General features: G+C 34.2%; 2 protein-coding genes across 7 annotated transcripts in view; one reads left to right on the forward strand and one right to left on the reverse strand.

The window, feature by feature from the left end:
• Positions 1 to 10,904, reverse strand: part of aos (protein argos) — a 38,215-nt gene extending 27,311 nt beyond the window's left edge. Inside the window, exon 1 of the mRNA XM_074121863.1 lies at positions 10,207 to 10,904. Within this exon, the coding sequence (XP_073977964.1) occupies positions 10,207 to 10,512 (306 nt within the window). The 5' untranslated portion in view covers positions 10,513 to 10,904. The remainder of the gene's footprint in view (positions 1 to 10,206) is intronic.
• LOC141450929 (elongation factor-like GTPase 1) overlaps positions 1 to 27,603 on the forward strand; it is a 276,104-nt gene that overhangs the window by 209,698 nt on the left and 38,803 nt on the right. The gene's annotated exons all lie outside the window — the stretch shown is intronic.

The raw sequence follows: 27,603 nt of genomic DNA on the forward strand, positions 1-27,603 counted from the left end.
AAGAGCGGCTTAGGACAAGGCGCGAGATGGTGGAGCAATGTTGGACGCGAAAGTAAACTTGCCGCCCACAATAACACATATTACATAACCTTTTTTATATATATAACCATACATACATCCTTCTATATATTTGTAAAATTTATTTGTTGTTGATATAATATAATAAAAGTATTCGTGTTTCTATTTTCTGCATAATCGTCTAAGAGATATTTTTTTATTATAATTTTTATTACGTGTAACGCAATAATTAGGAACAGATGTTGCAAGATCGAGGAGAATGTTTGAGAGGGTAGAGAGGGGAGAGAACAGTGTTTGTGTTATTGCAAAAAATAACACAAACAAGAAGTGGGTGTGCCCAGTTTTACTATATGGGACACTACTAGTTCCAACTTCGCCCACGTTTCGCAATTTATTTTTCATTCAAACAAAACTATTTGATTTAAAGCTTGTTACTAAATTCAATTTACTATATTTCGCGTGAAATACTACGCCTTCTTAGTTGTTTCAAAAATCATTGTGATGTTTTCTAGCTCATCGTTTATTATTTTTTAGAACCTTTCTTTATTTTTCTCTTCGCCATTTGTAAAAGAAACTACCTTCAATCAGATTTTCACCGGGAATCCTACGTTTCAAGAGATTTCTTGATGAAGAAGAACCTTCCTTATAATTAAATGACACTTTTACTTTAAGTACATCCCTTTCTAAGGAGGCTACTAGTGTCTATTTTGCAAGAGAAATGTTTCAAATAAACGGTAAGAAACACATCATATAACTGGGGCTACTTTGGCCCCTAAGAAGTACACCATATAACTGGGGCTACTTAGGCCCCTAAGAAGTACACCATAAAACTGGGGCTACTCTGGCCCCCTAAAAAAAAAAAAGCTACACTTCTTCCGTTTACGCTGTGCAGCTTATCACGACGTTTGTCGACATGTCTGAACGATAAACAGTGTGAACTGCGCAGTTTAGTCCGGTTTATACGCAAATAAACAAGTCTGGGTATTTGGAACCTCTTTTGCAACGATAACATGTACAGTTTGTGCAGTTGCTGTACAGGTTGTTGTACCGAGATTCTCTTTTAGTATTTATTGAAGCTTTCCGATCCCGAGCTTTGGGATAACTCAAGTGTATCTTATTCCGAGTGTGCCTACGATGTTTCACTTGAAATACAGAAACCTCTCGAGCCTGATGCTACACGTGATAGTGTAGTGACGAAAATAAATAACCTAAGATCAATTTTTCTCGGAAGGAGTTGGAGAAAGTAAAGGAATCAAATATATCCGGGGCTTCAGCTAATGATGGGTTTGTTTCGAGTCTGTGGTATTTTGGGGGAACTGATGTTTTTGGTTGACCAGGAAACTCCTGATGCCAATGATTCAACCATTGAACTTCATTTATTTAAGAACACAGTAGAACCAAACTTGTCGAAAATGTAGAGAGAACTTGAGGGTTCTGAGACGAAAACTGAAGGTATCCTAAAACCCCTCAATACAGATAAATGTGCAGGTTTTCTCTGCACAGATAAACAGAAACCCCTTAAGAAGTACACCTTTAAGGAGTTAGCTAGACCCAACACCAGGAAAAAAAAAAACATTTTGTTTTACCGAACATACAAGATAAGTTGAAAAGTTTCGAACTTAAATAATAGAGAGGCGCAGAGATTTAGATAAAATTTGGTGCATGTAAAGCTTTGTTTTGTGTTACAACTGAAAATTGGTAAAACACCATTGCTACACATTTTGTTGTTTTTCTGTTTTTCTGGCTGTAAATACTTAGATAAGTCCCCTTGGTTTGGAAACTTATTTGAAAAATCGTCTTTTACACGTGGAAGACATTGTGTTAAGGCCATCGAGTTATTTATTTTAATTTTTTTGCTAATTCTAAGTTAAATTATTGGACCCTTATCCTGAACGTTCCATCCAATGGGATTACTAAATCAGAAATTATTTTTAATAAAGATTACTTGAAATGAGCTGAATTTGAACCATTTACGTTGATTTTTATCGTAAAATTAGAACATGATGCATTAATTTCATCTATATTCAAGCTAAATGCGAAAAAAAAACCATATTTTAATGGCAATGAAAAAAATTAACCCCCGAAAAACCAAAAACAAAATTATTCCTTTAAAATTTAATCGTTGTTTTAAAATTTCTTTGCAAAAACTGGAATTATGGAATCATTTTCTTAATCTTCGCCCAGATATATACGAGGGTCGTTTGAAAAGTCCGTGCAAAAATAAAAACTACTTAATTTTTTAAGGGTAAACCTTTTTTATTTTTCAACATAGTCTCCTTTTAGGCTTATACACTTCGTCCAACGCTGCTCTAGTTTGTTGATCCCTTCCGAATAATAGGATTTGTCCAAGTCTGAAAAATAGCCATTCGTTTCTGCAATCACCTCCTCGTTTGAATAAAATCTTTTTCCCGCCAGCCCTTTCTTCATATTGGGGAACAAATAGTAGTCCGAGGGTGCCAAGTCTGGAGAATAGGGGGGATGTGAAACGAGTTGGAACCCTATTTCCATTAATTTTGCGACCACAGCTGCTGAGGTGTGAGCTGGTGCGTTGTCGTGATGGAAAAGGACTTTTTTGTGGGCCAATCGTGGGCGTTTTTCTTGCAGCTCGGTTTTCAAACTGTCCAATAACGATGAATAATATGCACCTGTAATAGTTTTACCCTTTTCCAGATAGTCGATGAGGATTATTCCTTGCGAATCCCAAAAGACAGTCGCCATAATCTTTCCGGCCGAAGGAACGGTCTTCGCCTTTTTTGGCGCAGATTCCCCCTTGGTAACCCATTGTTTAGATTGTTCTTTGGTCTCAGGAGTATCCATGTTTCATCCACAGTGACGAAACGACGCTTAAAGTCCTGCGGATTCTTCTGGAACAGCTGCAAACCGTCCTTGCAACACTTCACACGATTTCGTTTTTGGTCAAGCGTGAGCAATCGCGGCACCCATCTTGCGGATAGCTTTGTCATGTTCAAATGTTGATGCAAAATATTATGTACCCGTTCATTCGAGATGCCCACAGCACTAGCAATCTCACGCACCTTCACTCTTCTGTCATCCATCACCATAACATGGATTTTATCAATGATTTCTGGAGTAGTAACCTCAACAGGGCGTCCAGAACGTTCTGCGTCACTTGTGCCCATATGGCCACTCCGCAAATTTTGAAACCACTTATAAACTGTTCTAATCGAAGGTGCAGAGTCACCATAATGTTTATCAAGCTTCTCTTTAGTCTCCTGAGGCGTTTTGCCTTTCATAAAGTAGTGTTTAATCAACACACGAAATTCTTTTTCGTCCATTTTTTGAAAATCACTCGACTTCCTCTATTCAAACGAATGCCAAACACAAAGAAATAGACCGATCTGGCTGAAACTTGGTGTGTGTTCTTCCAAGAGATGCTACTAACTAAACATAACCTCGATACGTGCCAGTAGTGCTATCTCACTGACTTTGCACGGACTTTTCAAACGACCCTCGTATGTAAGAAAATTTTAACTAATTTTTTAAATTTCGATAACAAGCCTCTACGTTTCTACCACAGAATTGTCGTAAACTTTGTAAAAGTTATTTTCTTTTAACTGAGTAAAAGATCCATTTTTGAGTAAATCTTCCATTTTCATTGAAGCAGTGTAATACGAGGTTGTTCATTACATGATGCTTTGTCCACGTCATCTGACCAGTGTTTGAACGCAAAACTTGTCTGAAAAATAATTTTCGGTTGAAGTGTTTGACCGCATACATTAAACTTATATTGGTTTTTCTTTGTAATTAATTAAAATGAATATATATTGGTTTCGTGACCGTAAATTATTAAATTAAGGATTCAAAATTGGCGAGGAATTGGTCAAATAAAAATTACAGTTAATTAAAGTTTTCTGTAACTCAACCAACCCGCATAGCCACGCCCTGATGAAGACAATATATATTTGTCGAAACGTTGGCAAAAAGACGAGTTGTTGTTTTTATTTGGACCGAATCCTCGCCAAGTTTGAATCCTTAATTAATTAGAATAATAACAATAAGGTTTTAAACTATTTTTTTTAAGTATTTTACCGCACGTACATTCTTTAAATTGAATCATACCGGAACCAAGTCAATTAATTTGAAGTGTGTTGCTTTAAATATGAATCAAGTACGTGCTAAAAAATCATACTGTGCTTCTCGTAAGTAATGAAGTGATTGGTTCGACGTTTGTATAGTCACTGAAAAGTGGTTATTCTATTACTAAAAACCTGTGTACACTTCAAGCTACCACTTCAATTTCCATTGAATTGTTGCATTGTTTTCTTTGTTTGTTACAGCTAGGGTTTAAAGATACCCGCAGGGAGTTGAAGGTCTCGTGTAGAGAAGAAGCGACTACATTTCCTGCTACGGGTATTCGCGGCACCCTTATGCTGTTGCATAAAAGTGTCGTCCTTATTTTAAAGAGAGTTGAATTTGGTTCTTGCTTTGTGAACAAATTTTTGGTTGTTTTAAATGTTTTGCGTTTATTTAAAAAATGTCAAACATTGTTTGGTAACATAAAATTTGAGAATGAATTGAGGAAAAGATATTTAAGACTGATTTACTATTTGAATATAGCATTCTTTAAAGCGGAAATCAAGGTTTAGCGTTCAAATACCGGTCAGATGACAAAGCATCATGTAATGAGCAACCTAACTTCAATGAAAACGAAGATTTATTCAAAAATGAATCTTTAACTCAGTTAAAGGAAAGTAACCTTTACAATGTTTACGACAATTCTGTGGTAGAAGCGTAGAGGCTTGTTAACGAAATTAAAAAATTAGTTAAAATTTTCTTAGATGTATTTCTGGGCGTAGATTAAGAAAATGATTCCATAATTCCAGATTTTTGCAAAGAAATTTTAATCCAACGATTAAAGCTTTAAAGGAATAATTTGGTTTTTGGTTTTTCGAGGCTTAATTTTTTTCACTGCCATTAAAATATGTTTTTTTTTCGCATTTATTTAATTCTTTTTTAATCAAAGTTGGAATTTTTGCTCTGTTTTATGATCTGGGTAGCTGTTCGCAAACGACATCAGATGAGAATTATTTTTTTGAATGGCCTTTCGAATCTCGTATTCTATTCGTTTCTCCGAGAGATTGAGATCGTTACAGCAGTTCTTTTTTTATTGAATTCTGACCGGTTATTTTTTTATTTCTCCCAACCCGAGGAATCAAGTACTAATTCTAGGGCAATTTTCGAAATGAAATTTGCCTCCCCCCAAAAAAAACAAAGGATTCCATTGGTGAAATCTCTGATTCCCCTCCTCAAAAAAATCCACCGACGAAAGAGCTCTTTGTTTTCTCGCTATCTCTCTTTTTCTTGCAGGTTCGTCCCACTCTCGCTCTCATTCTGTGTGTATGTGAGTCCCTATAGAAACTATTGTAAACAGGAAATGTGCAAAAAAGAAAGAAGAAGAATTTGGGTGGCACAACTGTTGTGACAGGAAGTCATAAATTTTGTAACAGAAAATAAACTAATTCATTCAACGGATTTTTAAAAGTAGTTTTTAAAATATACATTCTTTTATTTTTATTATCGTTTTTGTTTTTTTTTGCCTTCCTAGATCATCGTATCATTGATTATTTCAGTGAAAACTTCTTTTTTTCTCGAAAAAATTACGTTTTTCAACCTTTTTTGGCTCGCGTACCACTTGGTAGTACGTGATAAATTGTACCACTTCGTAAAAATGATTGCATTTCGTGAAATTTCTTATTCCGAGTGTGTTATTTTATTATTATTATCTTAATTTGTATAGAGATACAATGTATCTGTTATAATGGAGTTCATATTCTCTTTATAAACTGTAAGATCTTAGTTTTAACACTTTTTTTTAAACAAAATCTTCAAAATTATTAATTAATTTACAAAGTTCTTCTTTAGGATTACTATATTTGTGCCCAAATCTTCTAAATTTATTTCTTTTTAGCATTCAACACCTGTAAGTACCAATTAAATTTAATGTTGCTTGGATAGAGCTTACTCTACATTACAATCAGTCTCTTTAAGCAGATTTTTACATAGTTATTTAAGTTCTGTCACATGATAACTCTATTAAATTTTCTTTATCATTTATCGATAATGATGTAGCTTTTCCTAAATTTTCTTTATAGAAGGGTTTTGAAATCCAATTAACGTTAGTGTTTTCGGCTTTTGGAAAATACTCCATGAAAGACAATTTTAATCCTGTTAAATGTGCTATTATATTTTCTCGTATATCTTGAGACAGACTTATTACTGTACATATTAACAACTTTACTGTATAATATTATTAATTAAAATAATTTTTATTTATTATATAGGAAAAAACGTTTCTTTGATTTTTTTAAAATTTTTTATGTCCGCCATCATTGATTATTTTACGCGTACCGCCAACCAGCAACTCGCTTACCACAGGTTGGGAAACGCTGATATAGAGTAAAAGATCAATCTGAAAGTACTGAATCGATGTCTCGTGATTTCTTTTATTTGATTTTTGACTTCATGGTTTATAATAGAAGGAATTAGTGATCGTGAAGATTATCGATTTTTTTATGGTCTTCACCGGGAATTTTCAATCGAGGAGGCCTTTTGATTTGAAAAAAAAGAGTGAGTTTTTACCACTTTTGGTCTTAGTGAGAAAAAAAAAAAGTGTAAGTATTTAAAAAAACGAAAAAATCGTAGAAAAAGTCTACTTTTAGGAGCAATTAAATATGTTCAGCTCAAAATCATGATTATTATCATTAATGCAATTATTAGTCGGAATTTCCTCCTTTATTGGAATCGATTGTTCCAATTTTTTTAATGAAATGGCTCCTAAGATAGTCTTTAAAATTTTGAATACGTCATTACTATAAACATATTTTATTTATAACTTCTTTACTTAAATAATTTTTATGAATGAAGGCAATTATTGCTTTATGGATTGAGGTAGGCCCCGTTTTTTTTAAAAAGTTTTACTAATTAAAATAAGTAGAAAATTAAAATTGAGCCCAAATATTCAGAGTTTACAGAATACGAGGGTCATTCAATAAGTAACGAGACAATTTACTACTGCTCAAAAACAACTAAATTGATCCGTATGAAACTTTCAGGACATAAAGTTGGCAACCTTGCGATGACATCTGATCAGCTGTTCAATTATATTTTGTAAACATAACCTCAAATTTACTCAGTTAACGATGGCGAGTCCGCTCGAGAATTGCACCGTGGAAGAACAACGTGCCGTGAGAAAGGTAGTAAAATCCACAAAAGAATGTTAAAAGTGTACGGAGACAATTGTTTGAATCGTTCGAACGTTTACAAATGGGTAGAACAGTTTCAAAGTGGCCGTACAAAAGTTTCTGACGAGCAACGCAGTGGACGACCGATCGAAGTTGGGACTTCCTCTCTCGAATCTCGGATTGACGCGTTAATTCGTGACAATAGGCGTATCACCGTTGAACTGATAAGTGAAAAAGTAAACGCGAGTGTTGGAACTGTCCATAACATTATTCACAACAAGCTGCAGTACAAGAAAACCTGTGCGAGATGGTTGCCCAGACAATTCACGGACGCTCACAAAGAAACCCGGCTTCAAATCAGTCAACAGTTGAAAAATCGATATTCGACTGAAGGAGAAGGTTTTTTCAAAAGAATTGTAACGTGTGATGAAACATGGATCCACCACTATGAGCCAGAGTCAAAACGACAGAGCCTTGAGTGGAAGCATACGACTTCTCCCATTCAGAAAAAATTCAGGACCCAGCCATCTGCCGGTAAAGTCATGCTTACAGTATTCTGGGATTTTCAGGGGCCAATTTATTGTGATTTTCTTGAAGGCTAAAGAACAATCAACAGCCAGTACTACAGTGACATGCTGGAAAACAAGATAAGACCTGCAATTCGAACGAAACGCCGTGGGCTCTTGACTGAAGGCGTGATTTTGCTTCATGACAACGCCCGTCCACATACGGCACAGCTGACGAAAGAAAAACTGGGATGGGAGATCCTTCCACATCCCCCCTACAGCCCCGACCTCGCCCCATCAGATTTCCATCTGTTTGGACCCCTTAAAGATGGTCTACGAGGGATACATTTTCGATCCAATGAAGAGGTAAAAAATCAGGTGCAAAAGTGGCTTCGAGATCAACCCAAAGAATTTTATGCCAAGAGCATTTACAAATTAGCAGAAAGATGGGACAAGTGTATAACTGTTGCTGGGGACTATATTGAAAAGTAACCAAAGTTTTGTACTGATTCAATAAACCGTTTTTGAGCAATAATAATTTGTCTCGTTACTTATTGAATGACCCTCGTATTTGTGAGATAGTATCTTGAGATTTGTAGTAAACATTGTGTGAGTAATCAGATAAGATTTTTGTTATTTTGTTTTAATGAAGTCAGAGAAGAGCATTAATATTTTTAAAAGAAAATATATAGGTACATATATCGCGGTTCGCCTAGAACGATTTTAATTTGGGTCAAAACTAACCAAAATCCACTGAAAACCAAATCGGTTTACGTTGCGGATTTTTTTTTTTTTTTAAATTTTTTAGGTAAAAAACGGCTTTTTTCGCATTGTTAAGCTTAATAAATGGAAAAACAATACAGTTTTTTGCAAAAACCAATGCATGCAATTTGAAGCTGAGGGAATTTCCGACAGATTGATGTATTTTATAAATGATAAAAATGAAATTTCGACATTCAAAATCAATAAAAAAGACATTTTTGAGCAAAATAAGGCAAAAACAAGGTGTTTCTCGCATTTCAAAGCTTACTTAACAAATAAATCATCGTTTTTTTTTGTGGAAGGGAATGGGACTTTTCAAAAATGAGAAAAATTCCTGCAAAATACAATATTTATACACTGGGAAAAGTGAAATTTTCCAATTCAAATTCATTTAATGAAACTTTTTGAATTAAAAGAGCCCAAATAATTTTTTATCGTATTGCAGGGCTTAGTAACAAAAAAAAAATTAAAGTTTTTGCTATTGGAGACATTGTGATTGACATCAGAGGTTGTAAAGAACTTACTCAATTATTTTTAAGTTTTTTTAGTCAACATTTTTTACTTTATTTGAATAAAGATAGATATTCATAGAAATTAAATTTTCACAAAAAAAGACATTTATGTACATGTACATAAATATAAAAATTTAAAGTAATTATAAACTTAAAGTAATTTAAATTTTATTTTTTAACAAAAATCTCAATAATTTTATCGTGAACAACGATAGTACAATACTTTGATGTCATATATTATGATATAAATTATTTTGTCAACAAAAGAAATTACAAATGATTACAATTGTAAACAACAACAGAACGAAGAAGTCTTTCACCACACTTTGGTATTTCCATGCCGTATGGTGCTTGTACTTTCCTGTGAGTTTAATAAAGTATTAAAAAAAAAATTGTAATCATTTGTCTTTTAATTCAAAAAGTTTCATTAAATGAATTTGAATTGGAAATTTTCACTTTTTCCAGTGTATAAATATTGTATTTTGCAGAAATTTTTCTCATTTTTGAAAAGTCCCATTCCCTTCCACAAAAAAAACGATGATTTATTTGTTAAGTAAAGCTTTGAAATGCGAGAAACGCCTTGTTTTTGCCTTACTTTGCTCAAAAATTTCTTTTTTATTGATTTTGAATGTCGTAATTTCATTTTTATCATTTATAAAATACATCAATCTGTCGGAAATTCCCTCAGCTTCAAAATGCATGCATTGGTTTTGCAAAAAACTGTATTGTTTTTCCATTTATTAGGCTTAACAATGCAAAAAAAAAAAAATCCGCAACGTAAACCGATTTGGTTTTTAGTGGATTTTGGTTAGTTTTGACCCAAATAATAAGGAGAAAGAAAAATTTTTCATGTTGGTGAACTTTTCAATTAAAATCGTTCTAGGCGAACCATGATATACACATGTATCGGAATGAAATACTTCATTCATTAAGATCTGGCCGCAAGGTGAATATAGTAGACCTCGGAATTAGTACTTTCATTCATAAGTTCCAACCTCCACTATCTAACATAGTTTCATTCATTAACTAATAACCTCCCTCTCTTTCAGATTCCCCCACTCCCTTTATTTTTAATTTGTTTTTACAGAGAAGCAAATAACTTCAAAGCACAGAAATTGGTATTAAATTGAAACTCAAATTTTTCTATTCAAAAAAACGAAATTGAATTAATTAATTTAAAAAAAAAAAAAATGAATGAACACTTACCCCAACTTGGTACAAAGTTCGTAGATGTTTCCCAGTTTTCGTATAGTAATGATGATAATGATATTTTGGTAACGCTGATGAGGTTGTTGTAGAGGTTGTTGTGGTTGACGTAGTTGTTGTTGTTGTTGTTGTCGTTGATGTTGTTGACTGTGTACGAGCTATCAATTGTTCAATAATATCATCTGGTGGATAATTATTAATTATATGATGTTGGAACACTATTAATGGTGTACGGCTAGCTAAGTTCAATCTACTCTCGTATAGGATGCAAATTAATAAAACACTAATAATGTTTATCGCGCACATTTTTATTGTTTTAATTAAAAATATAAATAATATACACTATTTTTGTATTGGGGGATTTTTTTTTGTTTTCTAAGTGTTTTTATCAGCTAAATAGTTTACCTCACTTCGTTGATTCATTTCCAAAAATAAATAAAATATTAAGGACTCTTTAAAAAAAAATAATTATTTTTTTATGAATTACGTACCACTAATTGTTATATTTATTAATGAAATAGAGAGCGCCCAGGTTACTCTATACTACTACAGGTTCGGTTACCAACAGCAGTACGGACGAGCCACCACACACTAGTGCTTCCATCTTATGAATGAACTAAGAGCCCGAGAGCTCCAGAGAGGGGAAAATGTAGCTCTCTAGAACGTATATACAACACCTGGCTTCACTTCTCCTTTATATCTGGCCCCCACCATTCCACACTATTTATAAAAACAGCCACTAACAGATAGAACGTTCTTTATTTTTCATTTATTTTATTTTTTTTCCTTCTACACAGCTACTCTTCTCTCCTCCTGATCAACAGGTCCTTACTCCCCCTCCTATTTCGTAGTCGGCCGGGATGTCAATTTCTCCTTATAATGTTTTATCCAATTTATATAAACATATTACTATATATGTGTGTGTTTTTGTTTACAATTTCTAACTGCGTGATAAGAGGTAGGGATCCAGATCTTTTTTTTTTTTTTTTTTTGGCTGCTGACTTCCGCTGTGCGTAATTTTGCATTCCAATCAGTAAAACTTCCGTTTGTTTTAAACCAGACTAGTGAAATCGCTATGTCAGAGCCAGAGATGTGTAACTTCAAATCAGTGATTTTTTTCAGGACGGCCACAAAAGGAAAAAGGAAGAAAACTTTATTAATATAATGTATCAAGGAAGAAGTGTAACCTGTGAGTTACAAGAGAGAGGACAAAAAGGTCTTCAGGGGCGATTTTTGGGGGTCCAGCATTTACCATTCCGCCTTCTTGCAGTTTTAAAGCTCCTACTCGTAGAACGCCTACTTGCCCTATAAAAATATAGCCATTCAGTGGTCAAAACAAGTATTCATACACTAAGTTTTCTTACTTTATCTACTGAACTTTTGTTTCTAGGATGACTATTTCTTCAGCACTGAAATCGAAGATAGTAACAATGAATTTAATGCACTCATTTTCTTTTATAAACATAAAGAATTGATTAAAAAGCAGAAAAATAATTTATGTATGCAAAATAAGTATTCATACACTCAGTCTGAATGTTATAATTAACGCAAAACTAAAGACCTAATATTTTGTAAGCAATCCCTTTGCATTTGTTTTTGCCTGAAGCCTCCTTGGCATAGATTCCACCTGGTTTAGTGTCTCTTGAGATGTTACTTCTGCCCATGATTTCTTTAAATTGGTTCTGAGCTCTTTTTTGGAAGAACATTTCAATTTTCTAATTTTCCGCTCCAAATAAGACCATAAATTTTCAATAAGGTTTATATACGGAGACTGTGGAGGGGTGAGAAGTTGTTTCCGGGTATTATAAAGCAGCCATTCCTTAGTATTTTTGGCTATATGTTTGGGATCGTTATCCTGTTGAAAGAAGTATGCGCTTTTCCGATGAGCACGCCAACTTTCAGAAACGCCTCGCGTTAACTTCAGGGACCCTTGTTACGCCACAGACCATCAGGAATCTAATCAGGATCTAATATTTTGTATGCAATTACTTTGCATTTGTTATTGCCTGAAGCCTCCTTGGCATAGATTTAGATCAGCAAATCTCTTTATATCTTTCCACTGTGAAGCACACGATGGCACAAAACAAAACTTATTCTGCGACAAGTTTTTAAAATAAAGAAAATAAATTTATTATCCTGGGGCTATTGTCCTGTTACAATAAATACATCTACAATTGGAGGGCCTATTGGTTTGGCCTGTATTTTAGATATTTATAAACAAATAATACGCAAGTATTTACAAAAAATAAGAATTAAAATTAAGGAAATAAATGAAATCATTCCGGAGGATGCTGGGCAGAAAGGAGATGATTGAAAAAAAAGGATTTAAAGATGGAAAGGGTAGGAGCATGGCGGACAGATGATGGTAAGGAGTTCCAGAGAGAGGTAGCGCGTATTAGGAAGGATTTGGCAAAGGATGAAGTACGGTGTGAGAGATCAGAGGAACGAGATCTAGTATTACGAGAATAGATCAAGGATTTGAACAAAGAAGAGTTGGAAAATATAAGATGGCCTTTGAGATTGGATAACTTGGAAAAGGAATGTAGCCAAAAAATACTGGCGCCGGTAGACAGGGAAAAAGCCACTTCAACTCATCGTAGTAGTGCGAAATGCGAGTGACTCTGGGAATGCTGGAATTAAATCGCATGAAGCAGTTCATGAGGTGCTTGAGCTTAGCTTCAATATCACCTGAAAGACTGCCATACCCTGTGCAACCATAGTCGAAATGGGGTCAGACTTTGAAGGCCAATCCATAGAGTTGAAGAGGCCCCCCTCCCCTCTTCAGTAACAATTTTTATTACCAGAATGAGATCTTCAGTAAAGATTCAGATCAACTAAATTTTGACGCTTCCAAAGTAAATTGTTATGCGCCAAGATCCTAGAAGAAGTGGCTGATCCATTCCTTCTGGTAACAAAGTGCTTGGGTTAAGCGAACCGTCAATAAAACTATAGTTTTCCATGGAGACCATGAAAGCACATTCGTGGCGTAGGCTATAATTGTAGCTGAGGTTTACTGAAGCTCTAAGTTCTCCAATAGTTTTTAAGTCTACTCTGGGCGTCTATCTTGCACCATAAAAGTGTAACTAAAAGAGGACGCTTAAAATAATTAACCCTGCACAGGGTGTTTAGCCCTCGAAACATATGAAAGTTTCACCTGTTAAAAAACTCCCACTACCTTTGGCTTCTGATTGAACGCTGATTGATTAAACAGAGAACAAAAAACTCCGCCAGTTGAACATCAGTTATAAGAGAACGCTTTGTACAGTAAGTTTTTTATTAAACTTTTTTAATTTATAACCAACAGAAGTTATGTAAGTTAAATAGGCGAACATAACATTATAATGCATTTTGTAATAAATCAATAAATAATTGACTTCTGTACAAGCATACTAAAGAAATACTAAGAATTAATTTGAATATGTAATGATCTGGTTGGCCGGGTTTATTGTTATTATTACAGCCTCCACTTCTTACAGCTTGCGTTCTGTATGGTTTTTGGATGGAGAAGATTCTTTTTTTTTGTAGGAGTCCCGCTTAAATAACACAAATCTATTCGCCTACTAGATTTTATTTTCATTAACACTATGTAAGTTGTAACTTAGATGTTATTTAATTGATAATATTGGTAAGGCATTTGCATTAGAATGGTTTGTAGCATATTTACACACTTGTCCAGTCTACAAGGGAACATTTAAAACTGTTCTCTGGTTGTTGTCAAAGTTACTCGTACTAGTGAATGCCAGAGCAGTTACGTAATCAGATTGTTGTTCCTCTGTTCGTAACTTCCTTCTTCATTTTTGTTCCTCTAGTAGAAGGAGAATTAATCGTTCAATTCTCATCACACATACTTGAAGAATTACTTAATTTTTTCTATGGTACACTCCTCTATTTATCAGTGGGCATTTTGTCCACATTTTTCTGTATCTTTCTTTTTTTTCAAAATTCTATCTTTTGAAGATCTTTTAAATTCTTCAAAGATTAATCAGAGCTGCCTGTACCATTCTTCTGAATGTAATTTCTCCACAATTTACCTTCGGAAGTGACGTTTGTATCTTATGCTGATACAATTACAAACCATCAAAGAATGCTTAATGAAACTTGAAAAAAAAATAAATCCATTTTATTTCTCCACTCTAGCATTTAAAATGTTTTACATTATTTAAAAGAGACAGTGCGTTGGTCTAGTGGTTATGATCTTGGCTTAGTGAGTAGGAGATCCCCAGTTCGGATCCCGCGTCTGGCTACTTTTTATTTGTTAGAAAAAAATCGTTTACAGTAAAGTATGTGCTTCGGTCCTAGCCTACAACACCTAATTGGTAGTTAGACGTTAAGTCCCACCTGAAAACATAGGCGATACGTACATTAATTAAACAACTTGTTGGGCTAAAAATCCAAAATACAATATACAAACTATAAATTGTAAAAAAAAATTGCTTAAGAGTCAAAATGTAAAAATAAGGAGTAACAATAATTATTGTTACAATTTCACTGCACTGTTAAAAGATCAATTCGCTGAGAAATGAACTGTAATTCATCAATGAAGTTTGGTAATTACATCAGATAGTAAAATCTGAATGCTAATGAATGGAAGATGGTGAATGAATGACGTTAAGAGGAACTATGAATGGAATTTATTTTATGTTTTAGTGGCCACGGTTATGACGTATAAAAAAATGCTGTAGGAAACCCTAGTTCATTATAGCTCCATTCAGTTACTGCTTTGTATTTGATTTCTATACAACCATTTTATTTTTCGTTCTGTAGCATACATATTTCTTTATCGTCTCTGTTCTAAGAATAATTTTACTAGGTTTGTTACTTGTAGGTTTTTCTCTTTTTTAAATGATTTTTTTCATGAGTGAACATAATATTTAATATTTAATTGAATATTTAATTCGTTTTCAGATGACCTCACATTCTCCTTAAAACATGCCACTTTTCAGTGAAATCTTAATTGACCCGATCGCAATATTAGCTTACACTAGGAAGATAGAAATAAAGAAAGAATCTTATTTCACAATATCTCTTGATTGAACTTCGAATTATCTTTATCTTTATCATATCGGGTTCCGTATAGCGGCCAGCTGAACTTTGTGCTGCACAGCTTTCTAGATGTGCATAGTGTGTGCACAATGTTTTTTTAAAGAAAAATCACTGTCGCTATTTGCGAAAAATAGTTAATTAACTATAAATATGTATAGTGGAAGTTTAAAACTATTTGTAAACTTAAAAGCTTTTGCTATTCAACTAGCAGCCATTTTCGTTAGAAGTGGGCATGGCCGCTATGATAATCCCAGCTTCTAATTGGTCAATTCAACCGTCCATTTATCACACCTGTATTCCTTCAATCTGATTCGTTAATTATTTAATACTAATTTTTGCTTACAAATATACTGGTGGACAAAATTAGCGCACCACTCAGTTTTTGTTTAGTTAAAATTAAATAAATTATTTTCCGCTTTTGTTTTGGACGTACATCACTTGTCTAAAGCGATTTATGGAGACAAGATGTCATTCAAGAAGAGATGTACAGCAGAGAGAGAGAGACGATAGGTACATCCGGCACCTGGCTTTGCGAAACAGGAGTATAACGGGAAATGAGATAAAAAGTTTCATAAGGCAAGTCCGAAATGTTTCCATCTCCAGCAGGACTGTTAGAAGAAGACTTAATGAAAGTAACATCCTTCACGTGGTCCTCTTCTTACCACAGTTCACAAAATTACCAGGCTTCAGTTTGCACGTGAACATGTGAATTGTACTTAAGACAACTGGAAGAGAGTTCGCATCACAGATGAGGTAAGAGTAGGCCTAAATTCTTCTGTTGGCGTAGTTACAAATGGCTTATTTTTTCAGCCAACAATATTTTGAAAGTCCAAAATTTGCACAAATTGGAAATAATAAAAAAAATAAGGGTGGTGCGTTAATTTTGTCCATCAGTGTATATAGTCAAGATTTTTTCTACTAATTTTCCCTTCTTAGGTGTTTGATAATTTATCAGATACAAGAAAATATCTATTCAAATGTGAATAATGAACGATTCGGATAATGGAGAAACACCTTAAATTCTTCATTACAGCTACCTGACAAGGAATGGCTAATCTATACTTTTAAGTTCTGGTATGAGCCAAGGTTTTGTGTAGAAATATCTTGTGGAACCAGAAATCTGTGCGATGCCAGCAAAAGATACACCAACTCTCTAACTATCAAAATGGCGTTTTTATTACAACAATCCACAAACTCCAGGATAAGATGAATGTTGTTGTGGTCTACCTGTAACTACCAGTGACATCTTGATTTCTTTAACTTTGTAGTGGTCACAATGCTTGCTATTCATTGGAAGATGGAAATGAACAAATGTTTTATGATAACGTTTTATCGAATCCTGATTTGCTCTTAAGTTTTTTTGAACACTGTGCTCGGAAAAGTTGCGCAGAATTCTGGTATCTCGCAGGTTCTGGCACAGCTGTCCTAGGCCAATGCGATATTCTTATAGCATTCATCCCTACGTTACGGTAAAGCTCATCACTGCTAAACCACTAAATTCAATCAGCTGAGTACGCTTACAGTTGGTGATGTTTTCAAGAATGCTGAACCTTGCAGCATGCTAAGTAACTACCTCAAATCAGTTTTCCTTCTGCTTAACGGATATTGATTGCAAATTATAAGATAATGTATGAGAAATTAATTAAAGTTTTGCAAATTTAATAGAATAATCATTGTAAACGCTTTATAAGCTAAAATTATTAAACGAGATGCACTTCACTTTAACGGATTTGATTGACATGTTCGTTTTTTTATTAAATTGCCTGAGATAAGAGTTAAAATTAATTATAAACTTTCCACGCTTTTTGGTTTATTCCGTTTGCTCACAATGTATTCATTCCAGTAAAAAACTTTTGTTTCAAATTACGATGGTTTTAAAAGCCTTTTTATTTATCCTATTGAAGTAGTAAAGGAAATTATGGTTATTGATAAGTGGTTATTAATGTCTAAGATATACTTGTTTCTTTCTTTTCGAAAAATGATAATCAAAATGAATGGTAAACTGGAACATAAAAATGTTATGTTGTTGCTTTATTTTTAGAAGTTTTAGAAAAGGTAGTGATAAAATACCGAGATAACTAGGACATGAATGACACATTCCTTTATCAGGCGATATATATATATTGAAATATGTATTATGTGATACGGGAGACATCCTTTATAGAGTTAGTATAATATTTACATAATATTTCCTGTTCTTAAAGATTGTTTATGACCTTGGACAGGAATTTATTTGTGCGCAATGTTTTTTGAAGTTTGAGGATTAACCACAAATTTAATCCGATATATATTATTCTTTTTTTCAATTTAAGGGCATCTAATACTGCACCAATAGTCCTCCAAACTTTGCTCTATTATTCCTCGCAGTTCTGCCAATCTCTCAGACTTTGAACTTTAAGGTGGTTCCCCGTTAAAAAGAGGAATTCTAAGGGCAATTGGTTGGATTCGAACCGGGAAGGTCTCTGTTTAGGGAATCCAGGGGCGCCATTGAGTTAATTACTTCCCTTAGTTTAATTATTATTTTAATAACTGATAATTATGGCAGTGCCCTAGAAAATAACCTTCTTCATAACCTGAAATTCTGCATTGAACACAGATCTTTAAAACATGAACACTGCTTTTCTTTTTCTCTGTTACGGCTACAAGAGGAGTTCAATCAAGTCAAATTTTCTATTTTTGAGTATGCATGCATCTTAAGATTCTCTGGGTCCCGGAATGTGTTCTCTTTTTTAGGAAATGGTAGATTGAAGCATTAGCAATATATCAGCTTATTCATTCAATTTAAGGGCATCTAATACTGCTCCAATAGTCCTCCAAACTTTGCTCTATTATTCCTCGCAGTTCTGCCAATCTCTCGGACTTTGAACTTTAAGGTGGCTCCCCTTTAAAAAGAGGAATTCTAAGGGCAAGTGGTTGGATTCGAACCGGGAAGGTCTCTGTTTAGGGAATCCAGGGGCGCCATTAAGTTAATTACTTCCCTTAGTTTAATTATTATTTTAATAACTGATAATTATGGCAGTGCCCTAATTATGCTGCAAGGTTCAGCATTCTTGAAAACATCACCAACTGTAAGCGTACTCAGCTGATTGAATTTAGTGGTTTAGCAGTGATCTAAATTGATGAGCAATAGTACTCGTTAAGTATTTATTGTATGCACGAGTATGCATTGCATATAAAGTGAATGCAGTTCTATTATGTTATCATTTTAAATATGAATACCCAGTTCTCATTGTTCTGGATGATTTTGATCTCGTTGTTCCTTAAAAAAAATACAGGGTGATCGAAAAACTACATTTCTGTGACTCAGTTCTAAATTTTTGCCACTAACTTTTGATGCTGTATTCGTCTGTGAATATTTTAAGCAAGATTCGATATACTTCCATTTCTTTTTTGCTGATTTTTGCCAGTTTTGTCTTTACTGGTGTTATCTTCGTACTTATACAGGGTGTTCAGCATAAGACTACGGTAACTTCGGGAGGTGATTCTGGGCAACATTTGCAACAAAAAATTCCATATAAACTATGGCTCGATTCGGCTCCGTTTTATAGATATTTTTAATTTTATGTTTTTTCAAGGTGTTACTACTTTTTAGCAAAAAATTCTCTATATTTCTCAAACTATTAAAGCTACAGTTATTTTAATAAGCTCATTAGAAAGAAGATTAAATTTTCTTTTAAATAAGCTAATTTGTATTTCAAAATAATAATATCAAGTATTTTACTTTGTGGCCCAAACATAAGAAATAGCAAATTTCTAATTTTTTCTAAAAACTTTGACTTCATTTTTCTCAAAAACATTTTATATGAAAAAATCGTGCACTATTCAGGAAAAACATCTACATACGATCACCTTTCGAACGGTATACAATAATTGGGGTTATGTTAAAAATTGATGCAGAAATCTGTGATTAATTGCAAAAAAGTAGGCCTCAAAACAGTGTCGGCATTATGAAAGGAACTTACTTATCGCTCTAATCTCAAAGTTAAAAACTGATAAGTTTTATCCTAATACGGCTTATAAAAACAAATAAATACAAGAAGAAGAAAAGATAGTTTAAAGTCCACATTTTCATTAGATATTTAGTTGTCATTTTGCTATCATTATGCCAGCGTATTCGAATATTGAATATCGCAGGTTTCGTAGATTGGAATAGTGGAGAAGGTAGGCGGGAGTACTCTAGATGTTTTCCTTATAGTGTGTTCCGAAGGCTAAGACGATCGTGGAAGTGTACTGGCGGTTCCGTGAAGTATTCCATTCACTATTATTTAATTTGGGGATCAGAGCGAGTAATATGTTTTTGGCTTATTCATTAGCTCTCCACAACTCATTTAACATCATATTCATTTTTCTTCTTTTTATTTTATTTTATTATTTATAATGTAAATTTTATATTTTTGAATATAGTTCTTAAATTAATTAATTATTAAATTACACGTTTGCAAAAAATCGTACTGGATTTGATGATTCTGATCAGTTATATTCTTATGGTAGGTGAATTCCTTTCATAATGAAAGAATGAAATGCATTTGAGCCGTCTTAAAATGAACACCCTGTATATATTTTTGTTTATCAAATCAAACAAGAGATCACAAGATTTCAGAGTGAAATAAATGTAGAGTGAAATAGAGAAGTGGATCTTAAAGTGTGACGTCGCTTCAAGGCAGTTAACTATTAGAAGCGGGGCCGTTTAAATTGTTGTTCCGGAAGAGCTCACTAGAAAAACCTTTGAGGGCAAAGAAGCTTTTAGTATTAAGAAATGTTAACAACATTTTCTCCAAACTGCTCTCAGTGAATGCTAAGAGATATTTAAAATATTTGACCGGTCAGCCGGCTATCGAAAAGCCCCCAGAGTGTTGTTTGTTGGATAGCACGTAGTGTACTGCTGAGGCTAGAGGATATGGAAGAGAGTATATAATTTGTGTAGAATGCCACAGGTGAATGTGAGAGAAAGAAGGTTGTTATGAAGGCTGGAGAGAAAGAGATAGAGATACGCTGAGAGCTCCAAGATTGTAGCCTGTGGGAACAGTATGGTAGCCCCGAGATTCAGGCGAGCACAGCTTGGCTATGGTTGGAATGTTGACGGAATGTCAAGAGATCCTACTGACCTTTGCTCTGCCTTCATTCTCCACTCCTTGTACTCACACACACACACACAACCATCCGCCCGCTCTTTTGAGAGAAAGAGATAGGTTACGTCACCTGCCCATGACGCAGTCTCGGTCAACCTGAAGAAAAATGGAGAGGTTGGACGCCAATTAGTAGAATAGTTCTCTTGGTCTTGTTTTTCGTAGAACGGCATCATTTAATCTTTGGAGCGGTCAGTTGGTCTCCTCTTTTACTTGGCTTACATGTACAAAGCTAACCACAACAAAGATTTTGACCCATTACGCAGTTTCCGCTTCTTATAAATCAAATAAAAAACAAAACTTCTTAATGTGGTCTACGAACAGATACACAGCATCCAAATTATGGCGATCGTCATCCCTAAATAGATGATGTATTACTTATTACCATAAGTAATAATAGCCAGCGTCCACACCAACTTATTACCATCAGTAATGACCACCTCGAACTGGTACTGTCAGTCCACTGCCCACACGATTAACAACTTAGTTTTATTTATGTATTGCCCACCATTCTTATTAATTTCCGTTTACGTCACTCTCAATAAGCCTTTTTTTCCTAATATATTACCTCCAAGAGCCTAAAGAATTCCTTTTGGTTTACTTTTTTTTTTTAATTCCTTGCAAGGCCAAAACAGGAAGTAAATGCCTTAAGCTTTTTGGAAATGTTTTTTAGTGAAAAGCACATTCAACTAAACATGTAAAATGAACGGTTCCCTTCCGCCTAGATTTATAAGTTAAGGATAGTTACAGTTTGTGGAAATTGAGTTGAAGAGATTATTATCAGTCTGGATTATAGCTTCATTTTTAACAGTACGATACTGGAATAGCCTTCAGCTGGTCGGCTACAGCCGTTTGAATGATTTCGACTGTCCCAAAATGAGTTCCCTTGAGGTGATTTTTCAACTTCGGGAAGAGAAAAAAGTCCCAAGTGTCATGGCTGTTGACGAGTCTTGGGTGTTTGAGTACGAACCAGAAGTCAAGCGCCAGAGCATGGAGTGGCACACTTCAACCACTCCAAGGCCCAAAAAAGCAAGGATGGCAAAGTCGAAGATCAAATGCATGCATTTCGATATCCACGGAAACGTCTACAAAGAGTTTCTACCTCAAGGACAAACGGTCAATCAACACTATTAAAAGAGGTTCTTGAAAAACTTCGAAAAAGGGTCATTCGTGTGAGACCAAACACCAAGAACAAGTGGGTGTTGCATCACGATAAATGCTCCTTGTCACACAGCAACTTCAATAAACGAGTTTTTGGCCAGTAAAAACATTCCTGTGGCTCCTCAGCCTCCTTATTCGCCTGACTTGAGTCTTTGTGACTTTTTTCTCTTCCCGAAGTTGAAAAATCACCTCAAGGGAACTCATTTTGGGACAGTCGAAAACATTCAAACGGCTGTAACCGGCTATTCCAGTATCGGAGTTTGAGCACTGCTATGAGAAGTGAACGAAACGTCTCCAGCGCTGTGTGGCTTCAGAAGGAAGTTATTTTGAAGGTGACAATATAGAATTGTAATTCTTTTTGAATAAAAAATTTTAAAAAATCAGTCTCATTACTTAATTTACAGACTTCGTATATTAAAGGTGCAAAGAAATTTTATCAAAGTACGTAAATTAATTTTAGCACCTCAACTCTAATCTAGTATATCTCTTTAACAAAAACTTACAGTTTAAAAAGTTAAGTATAATGGTTGATTAAACGCCAAAAGGTACACAAATCAGCAAGTACCCAACATTTCATTAATACTTCATTGATATTATTTAAGTAATTTTACTGCATTAATTTTCATTAATATTTTTTAGAATTTATTAGATGTCACAGACCCTTATGCTGGCCATTTTCATCTACAAAATATATGTTCAAGTAGCACTGTAGATTGATTGTAGTATCTATTTATCTATAATAATCAAACTATTAATTGCAGGTTAAAAAGAAAACGTTATAAAAAATAAAAAAATATGAGGCTAAAAATTCAAAAACTGTTTTTAAAAAATGCTTACACCAACATACATCAATGATTTTATTTATTTATTTTTATTTTTAAACAAAAATCGACGGTTTAAGTTCATTCTTCGATTAATGTAATTGTTACTTTATGTAGTAGTCAAACGTTTATAATAATAGGTAATAATTAATCTGGCTTTATCCGCAAATAATATAGTTTTCTTCAATTACATTCTCAATCTAGGTATTCTTCTAGGTATATATGTAATATAAAATAAATAAAATATGCATAAATAAAATTAGGGGGACTAAATTAAATTACAATTGAGAAATGAATAATTATTGTTGCACAATCTACTTGTTATTAACTGTGTGTTATTTGTGCTCACGAATATTTCGGTAAGACGAATTCAATACTAAAATATTGTTTTAAATCCTCCGAGATTCAAATTTAAACAGTAGCCGACTCTAACTTTGTCTTTTTCTACTTTAACATGCATGTACATATATGTGACAACTTCAGAATAAAGCATATTAAAGATAAATCAGAAGAATAATTTGGAATAGAGTTAAAATAAAGTACCTATTTAATAACGAAGTTATAATATACATTTTATCATAATTATAACAAAAAATATTAGGAATGAACTGGCCAGCATAAGGGTCTGTGACATCTAATAAATTCTAAAAAATATTAATGAAAATTAATGCAGTAAAATTACTTAAATAATATCAATGAAGTATTAATGAAATGTGTTGGGTACTTGCTGATTTGTGTACCTTTTGGCGTTTAATCAACCATTATACTTAACTTTTTAAACTGTAAGTTTTTGTTAAAGAGATTTTTGTACCTTTTGGATAGATTTTCCTTTTTGTCTATATTGCAAAGTTACATATCTGTTTTACAGATTTTTTTAAAATTTAGAATAAGCAATTCTATCATTATAACCTGATAAGGTGTTAAGTTACTACCGTAACTACCACTGGAGAGATCTTTTTAAAGAATGATTATAGTTGCGGCCCACAAACCATCCTCAATAACAATTTTTTTGTGAAAGCGTTTTGAATAAAATAGGAAGGTATTTGTACGTAAATAGCAAAATTAAATTGCGATTTAAGTACTTCCTTTTAAGAGGAGTAAGAAAAATAAACTGCGATTACAGTACTTCTCCCTAAAAGGCTGAGAAGCAAAGATTTTGAATCGAACGACAATTCATTGATGTAAATCGGTTCACTCAGTGATAATTTTATCGATTGCAATACTTCCTCTTAGTAGGTGTAAGAGCATGATGGCACTTCACAGCCAAGTAGAGGAGCTTTAACCACTTCTTCGTGCTAAATTTTATCAAAATCGGTCTAAGCGATATAGAAATATTGGTAATAATAGTTTTAGAATGGGCCTTATTTGGGTGGGGTGAACTCCCCTCCTTATGAGGCACGGCGTCGAGACTTTTAAAGTTTAAATCTGTACAAAATTTCGATTCGATTGACACTTCATTCATGAAAATCGGTTCACTTGTCGATAATTTGAAACGATTGCTATACTTCCCCTTAACAAGTGTAAGAGCAGATCGTCGCTTTAATGTTACGTAGGGGAGCCCTAACCCTGTCATCCTACCAAATTTTATCAAAATCGGGCTAAGATTTACAGAGTAATTAGTAATAATAATTTTGGAGGGGCATTACATAAAGGGGGCTAACTCCTCTCCCATTCAATGTACAGCATCGAGACCCCCAAAAGGCACATCTACATAAAATTCCGAATCGAATGACACCTCATTCATGAAAATCGGTTCACGCGTTTAGGCGCTACGCAGTTTACAAAAAAGGTAACAACAACAAGAACAAGAACAAGAACAAGAACAAGAACAACAACATTTTTTGAAAAAGCCGTTTTTGCTCATTTTCGGCAACTTTTTTCTCGAAACCAATTAGATTTGGGTTGTTGCAAAAAAATTACAGTTATAAAGGAGGATTTGCCCTATATTTTAAAGAAAATTTGGGAATTTTATCTTTTATAGAAAAAGAGAAAAAAATTGTCAAAGTTGGGTGTTTTTCAACGTTACGCTTTTTCGTGCAGTTTTTGACGATCAACCCTTATACAACTGTCCTACCGGACAGTTTTAATTAAATAGATTAAATATTTCTGTCTCAAACTAAGCGGCAGAAATTGGTTATAAATGTACATTACTGCACTCTAATAGCCCTTCAACAAGCTTGCCATTTTTAATAAACATCACATCTAATTATGTAAGTGTATGTACGAATTTGATTCTGAAATATGAAATAGAAGCAAAATCAAAGTGAAGAGAGGGTCACGATAATGATGTTAGCCAAGAGTAAACCCGCTAACGTTGGAGAGAAAAAGGAATGCTGTCAGCAACTCTCTGCCCTCCGTCACGACGACTGGATTTGATGGTTAAAGTGAAGATGAGATTTGCTTCATTACTCGCTCTACTCCAGACTTCAGATGGAAACTTTGTAATGGACATTGCAGGAAGAAAAGACGGAGGCACCATTCTGCAAGAGTGTTTTTTAAAAGAAGAAATAGGGTGCTAATGTCCAAGCTGTCGATGCGATGAAGGAAAAATAGCATATTTATTGACAAAATATATCATATATATTTCAGGGGATTGGTTCAACCTTGCTGAGTGCATCACTGGGATTGAATACTTAGTTCAATTCTGGAATTCTTACAATTAGTAAGAAGCCCAATTACCTCCAACTTCGCATCTTTCTTGAATAAAATTAACCCTAAAGTTCCTGAACCCAAGTATTTAATGCAATGCAAAAATTATTATATTTTTTTTTTACAAAAATTCCAAATACTTTATTATGTAATGGGGAATAATATTGTTGAGCCGACCTTGGTCAGATCTTACAAGGAATTTTAAGTACTGGTTGGAATTGTTTATTTTTCAAACTTCTAAAGGCAGTATTGTTATTACATCACTCTGTATGGTTAATTTCCGCATCATTCCAATCTATAGTTACAGCTTATATCAATTATAAAGTTAAAAAGAAGTGTTGGTCAAAGTTGGAAATCTATTTTGAAGATTTTTTTTTTTTTTAAGTTGAAGTCCATTAAGTTGCAAGTAGTCTAAACTAGAAATTTTCTAAATAAGATTGTTTGAATGCCTAATAGCAAGGTTGTTGCCTTAACTTTTGTCAGAACGAATGACAAAATAAATAAATGCTGTCTAAAAACTCGTATCTCAAACAGAAATTCTTAAATTTTTCTTAAAATCTCTAGAAATTACTATTATTGACTTCAATTAAAGGATTTTTGGAATGCTTTTGTAGTTCCAGATAACCTCAATTTTGTAATGGACGTAACGAAGAGGTATGTTATCCTAGTAAGCTTTTTACTTACGGTAGTAAGTAGAGCCTTTATCGGTAACAGAAAAGTGGAAACACCAAACATAAGCTCTATCATAGCTCTGTAAAGGAGACACCAAAAAGTAGTAACAATGAATCCTAGAATCTGAGATCCGGGCATCAACGTACACTGTTCACAATTCAATCTGAACATTTTCTAGTTCTACGAGGGTCGTTTGAAAAGTCCGTGCAAAGTCAGAGAGATAGCACCACTGGCGCGTATCGAGGTTATGTTTAGTTAGTAGCATCTCTTGGAAGAACACACACCAAGTTTCAGCCAGATCGGTCTATTTCATTGTGTTTGGCATTCGTTTGAATCGAGGAAGTCGAGTGATTTTCAAAAAATGGACAATAAAGAATTTCGTGTGTTGATTAAACACTACTTTATGAAAGGCTTGATAAACATTATGGTGACTCTGCACCTTCGATTAGAACAGTTTATAAGTGGTTTCAAAATTTTCGGAGTGGCCATATGGGCACAAGTGACGCTGAACGTTCTGGACGCCCTGTTGAGGTTAGAAATCATTGATAAAATCCATGATATGGTGATGGATGACAGAAGAGTGAAGGTGCGTGAGATTGCTAGTGCTGTGGGCATCTCGATTGAACGGGTACATAATATTTTGCATCAACATTTGGACATGACAAAGCTATCCGCAAGATGGGTGCCGCGATTGACCAAAAACAAAATCGTGTGAAGTATTGCAAGGACGGTTTGCAGCTGTTCCAGAAGAATCCGCAGGACTTTAAGCGTCGTTTCGTCACTGTGGATGAAACATGGATACATCACTACACTCCTGAGACCAAAGAACAATCTAAACAATGGGTTACCAAGGGGGAATCTGCGCCAAAAAATGCGAAGACCGTTCCTTCGCAAGATTATGGCGACTGTCTTTTGGGATTCGCAAGGAATAATCCTCATCGACCATCTGGAAAAGGGTAAAACTATTACAGGTGCATATTATTCATCGTTATTGGACCGTTTGAAAACCGAGCTGCAAGAAAAACGCCCACGATTGGCCCACAAAAAAGTCCTTTTCCATCACGACAACGCACCAGCTCACACCTCAGCAGTTGTGGTCGCAAAATTAATGGAAATAGGGTTCCAACTCGTTTTACATCTCCCCTATTCTCCAGACTTGACTCCCTCGGACTACTATTTGTTCCCCAATATAAAGAAATGGGTGGCGGGAAAAAGATTTTATTCAAACGAGGAGGTGATTGCAGAAACGAATGGCTATTTTTCAGACTTGGACAAATCCTATTATTCGGAAGGGATCAACAAACTAGAGCAGCGTTGGACGAAGTGTATAAGCCTAAAAGGAGACTATGTTGAAAAATAAAAAAGGTTTACCCCCCAAAATTAAGTAGTTTTTATTTTTGCACGGACTTTTCAAACGACCCTCATACTCAGCGGTATATCATTTCACATCCGTCACGTTAAACCATATCATCCAGAAGCTAATTTTTCTTTTGACTTCTTTTTATATTTTATTAATTTTAAGTTAAATTAATTTACTGATTGAATTCATTTCGCAACGTTCACAATTTGAAAGTATAGCCATCCATATCTTTCGATTAGAATAATTATTAACTTTACTTGAGTCCAGTGTTCGTTCATAAAAAGACCGATTATACCAAGGCCAGCGCCACTAAAAATTCGCTTAAGACTGGTTAGGCTCTCACCAATTACATTTAAGCGAAATATTACATTTACATTTAAATTGTCACTCTATTGGGGGAAGATAGCCTGGAATCATCTCTTTCGCTTTGAGATATGATTGCCACTAGAACCAATTAGAATGAAAAATTATTGAGTTCCATTGAGCTAGAGTCAAAATATGGTAATTTCATTCAGTTACCATGATGTTGCAGAGTATATAATGAAGATTTGTTTCTTGTTTCATC

This window comes from Rhodnius prolixus, unplaced genomic scaffold (assembly GCF_049639745.1).
Source record: "Rhodnius prolixus isolate KJV_2025 unplaced genomic scaffold, Rpr scaffold_8, whole genome shotgun sequence".
In the NCBI taxonomy this organism is placed as follows: domain Eukaryota; kingdom Metazoa; phylum Arthropoda; class Insecta; order Hemiptera; family Reduviidae; genus Rhodnius; species Rhodnius prolixus.